Raw genomic sequence first — 3,221 nt, 5'->3', positions numbered from 1 at the left:
ACACACACACACACACACACACACACACACACACACACACACACACAGTACACAGGTCTATGGCGAGATGGAAACAATGGGCCTCATTCAAAAATGTCTTCTTACGGCCTCCTTTAAAAAAATGTAAGAAAAGAAAATTAGAAATCCACTAAAGTAATTTATGAAAGACGCACCGACGGCTTTGTTGTAGCCACGTGAAGTTCTTCATGAATCAGTATTGATCCTGTTTCGGATGCGTGTTCCACACAATCGTTAGCACATCTAAATGCCCAATAAAACCTGAGAGAGGGCAGCCATCATTACGGCCATGTGCCTCATTTTACTTTTAGTTTGTTTTAATTTACACAAATAAGCTGTCAACCTTAAGCAGCTGAATCAAACTAATCAAATGCCTGCTTTGTGGCAGGGATAAGGTGCTTTGAGAGTCAAACACTTCATTTTCTGCATTCTGGTGAATTTCCATGCACCAATTTATGGTGGAATTGTTTTCTATTTACGAAAATTGGGGGGAACAAAAGCTTATTTGGACAGGTGTTGCCGTGCCTGTCTTCCTGTGTGTGTTTGATGCTAAGAGCATATTAATAATTACAAGTATAATATCCACGGGAGCTAAAGGCGGGGAACTGCTCATTGGTAATTGTTGCGTCACAACTGGCAACTGCTGGTGTTCAGCACAGTAGATAGAGCCACTGAGGTGAGAGGGAAGAGGTTTTGGGGAGGAAAGGGGATAGAAGAGGAAATAAAGGAGACAGTGAGGTGAGAGAGAGGAACAGAGGAGACAACAGCAAAGAAGCCAAAGGAAGCCAACGAGGAGACTCTTTACTCTCTCCGCTGCAGGAACATTGCGCTCCATTTACCACATTAGCCCCAGCTAATTACACACTACTGAATACATTAAGATAACTAATAACCAACAAAACCACTGCGCTCGTGTGTGTGTGTGTGTGTGCAGACCCAAGGCGCTGTGTAGAAGTCATTGGAGGTTGGAGTTGACCACTTTATTCCAACATTTTAGCAAGCCTTTTGGGGATCATTTCCCCCCGCTGAGAACTGGAAGTGTTTGCATTGCCTGGATTGTGTGCGTGTGTGTGTGTGTGTGTTGAGAGAACAGGTCATATGAGGAATATTCCATTTTAGTTCCTCCCCACGGGACACAGCTTCAGAGAGAAACTCACTAACTATGAAATGAGGCTGCACGTCGTGAGGAGCTGCCCTGAAGCACCGAGGAGTGTGTGTGTGTGTGTGCGTACGAGTTTGTGCGTACCAGAGTCCTGAGCCAGCATTCTTCGCAGTGGACGTGCCAGCACTGGATGGAGGTGAGCGGCATCGTGTAGGAGTCCTGGGAACCGAGAGAGAGAAGAGGGGGGGATGAAATTACACCAAATTTGACCAACACACACATGCCAGGTAACCACCAAAACAACACTGCACGTTCCCTGACCGACATCATCAAACCACTAACCATCGAAACGACACAGCCAGCAGCCACAGAACCACTGAGCAAGGCAGCATGTTGGGTGGGGTGGGATGGGGAGGGGGGGGGGGCAACTGAACCGGCAACCTGCAGGTCACTGACACATACACACACGGACACGATATCGGCAGGCATCGAGCAGAGACGGAGGGAGGCAGGCAGAGGAGGACAAGATGAGGGAGAGAGAGCCATGAGTGAACCCCATCCGATGAGCGCCCTTTTTTCTTTTCCTCTCGAAAAGAACTGAGAGATGAGGGAGGGAAGAGGGGGAGGAGCGGAGGGAGTGCCTTACCCTCCGTAAGGGCTGCGGGAGGAGCCTCTTTATGCCGCTGCCGTAGCCACCGATCACAAGGCCCCTGTACAGGCAGTACAGGCCGAGGGGGAGGGACTTAGGCTGCCTCTCTCCGACCTTATTGGCCAGTGGCCGGGGCCCTGGCCACACCCCTAGGCTCTTGATCTCTGCGCCTGACTGGATTGCAGGCTTCCTCTGTGTGGAAGGGAGGGGTTGGGGTGGGTGAGGAAAGGGAAGGGGTAGGAGGGGGGCGAAAGGTGGCAGCTAATCATAAAGGCGGGGTTTGTACTGATCGCGCGCGCACACACACTGCGGTGCGACACACACGCACACTCGACACAAACACACACATATGGGAGTGCATACGGCTTGGACAGACGATGAACAAACTGCTTTCTGCGTTCGCACCGACTTTGCTTCGTCAAATAACGAGAAATATCAATGCTGGTGACTCGGATAAGTTGTCGATAGGAGACTTGTAGAAAAACTCTCCCACACTGGGTAAAGGTGCGTTCAATGTCTTTTGGCTTAGGAACCCTTTGGTTCGTGCTGGGATACTGCAACATGTAGGGATGTCTTCATTACCCACTGCCTTCCACAGACACAACGCTGGGTGTGTGTGTTTGTATCTATTTCTGTTGTCAGTTAATCTGTGCATTACGTTCTAGATTAAATGAGAAGTCGTTTGGGCCACAAAATGTCAGAATATGTTTGTTTTTTTAAATGCACTTGAGAACTTCCTGAAGCCCAATGTGACATTTTCAATTGTCTTGTTTTTTATTTGTGACCCAACAGTCCAAAACCTAATATATTCAGTTTTCTATCACAGAAGACTAATATACTCACATTTGAGAAGCTGAAACCACAGAATATAGATTTTGTTTTTCTGCTGATCAGTTCCAACTACAACATTGATGGACTTCTTGTTGCAGCTTTAAATGGTTTCATTGCCCACTTAACTTCCGTTGACAATGCCAATACAGGAATGTGTTTACGGTGCTCCTTATGTACTTTCATAGTCAATATAGATTATTATCAAGAAGAACAAACTAGCAATGGAGAACACCGACATGATGACACTGGCTAGCTGAGATGTATGGCTTTGATTCATGTCCTGTTTACAGTAGCTCTTCCTTGGTTACTTAGAGTTATGTGTATTTTCTCTATTTTAGAAAAGATTACATTATTATAAGTTAACAAAACAGGGCCTAAGATGACCAGTAGATGGGGGTAGAAATCCACTGATGAGACCAAACCCCAGCACGGAGGAGGAACTTGAGCCAACTTGGCTGCAGCAGGAGAGCACTTGTTTCCTTCTTGCATACAGCTACCTGAGCGTTGGAAGGTTACAGTGGCTAATAACTCGAAATGTTTCGCCGGGGGGGGGGGGGGGGGGGGGGGGGGGGGGGGGGGGGGGGGAAAAAGAAAAAAGAGAAGAAAAACACGCGGTGGGGG

General features: G+C 47.7%; 1 protein-coding gene across 7 annotated transcripts in view; it reads right to left on the bottom strand.

Moving 5' to 3' along the window:
- rnf220a (ring finger protein 220a) overlaps positions 1-3,221 on the bottom strand; it is a 156,146-nt gene that overhangs the window by 1,929 nt on the left and 150,996 nt on the right. For 4 of the 7 annotated variants that reach the window (XM_031854739.1, XM_031854740.1, XM_031854741.1 and 1 more), the window contains 2 exons: positions 1,767-1,961; positions 1,265-1,339 (listed from right to left, as the gene is read on the bottom strand). In XM_031854739.1, the coding sequence (XP_031710599.1) occupies positions 1,265-1,339; positions 1,767-1,961 (270 nt within the window). The remainder of the gene's footprint in view (positions 1-1,264; positions 1,340-1,766; positions 1,962-3,221) is intronic. The other 3 variants (XM_031854743.1, XM_031854744.1, XM_031854746.1) reach the window with 1 other exon arrangement.

This window comes from Anarrhichthys ocellatus, unplaced genomic scaffold (genome assembly GCF_004355925.1).
Source record: "Anarrhichthys ocellatus isolate YVR2014 unplaced genomic scaffold, GSC_Weel_1.0 scaffold15, whole genome shotgun sequence".
NCBI lineage: Eukaryota > Metazoa > Chordata > Actinopteri > Perciformes > Anarhichadidae > Anarrhichthys > Anarrhichthys ocellatus.
This window is presented reverse-complemented; position numbering and strand designations above follow the sequence as displayed.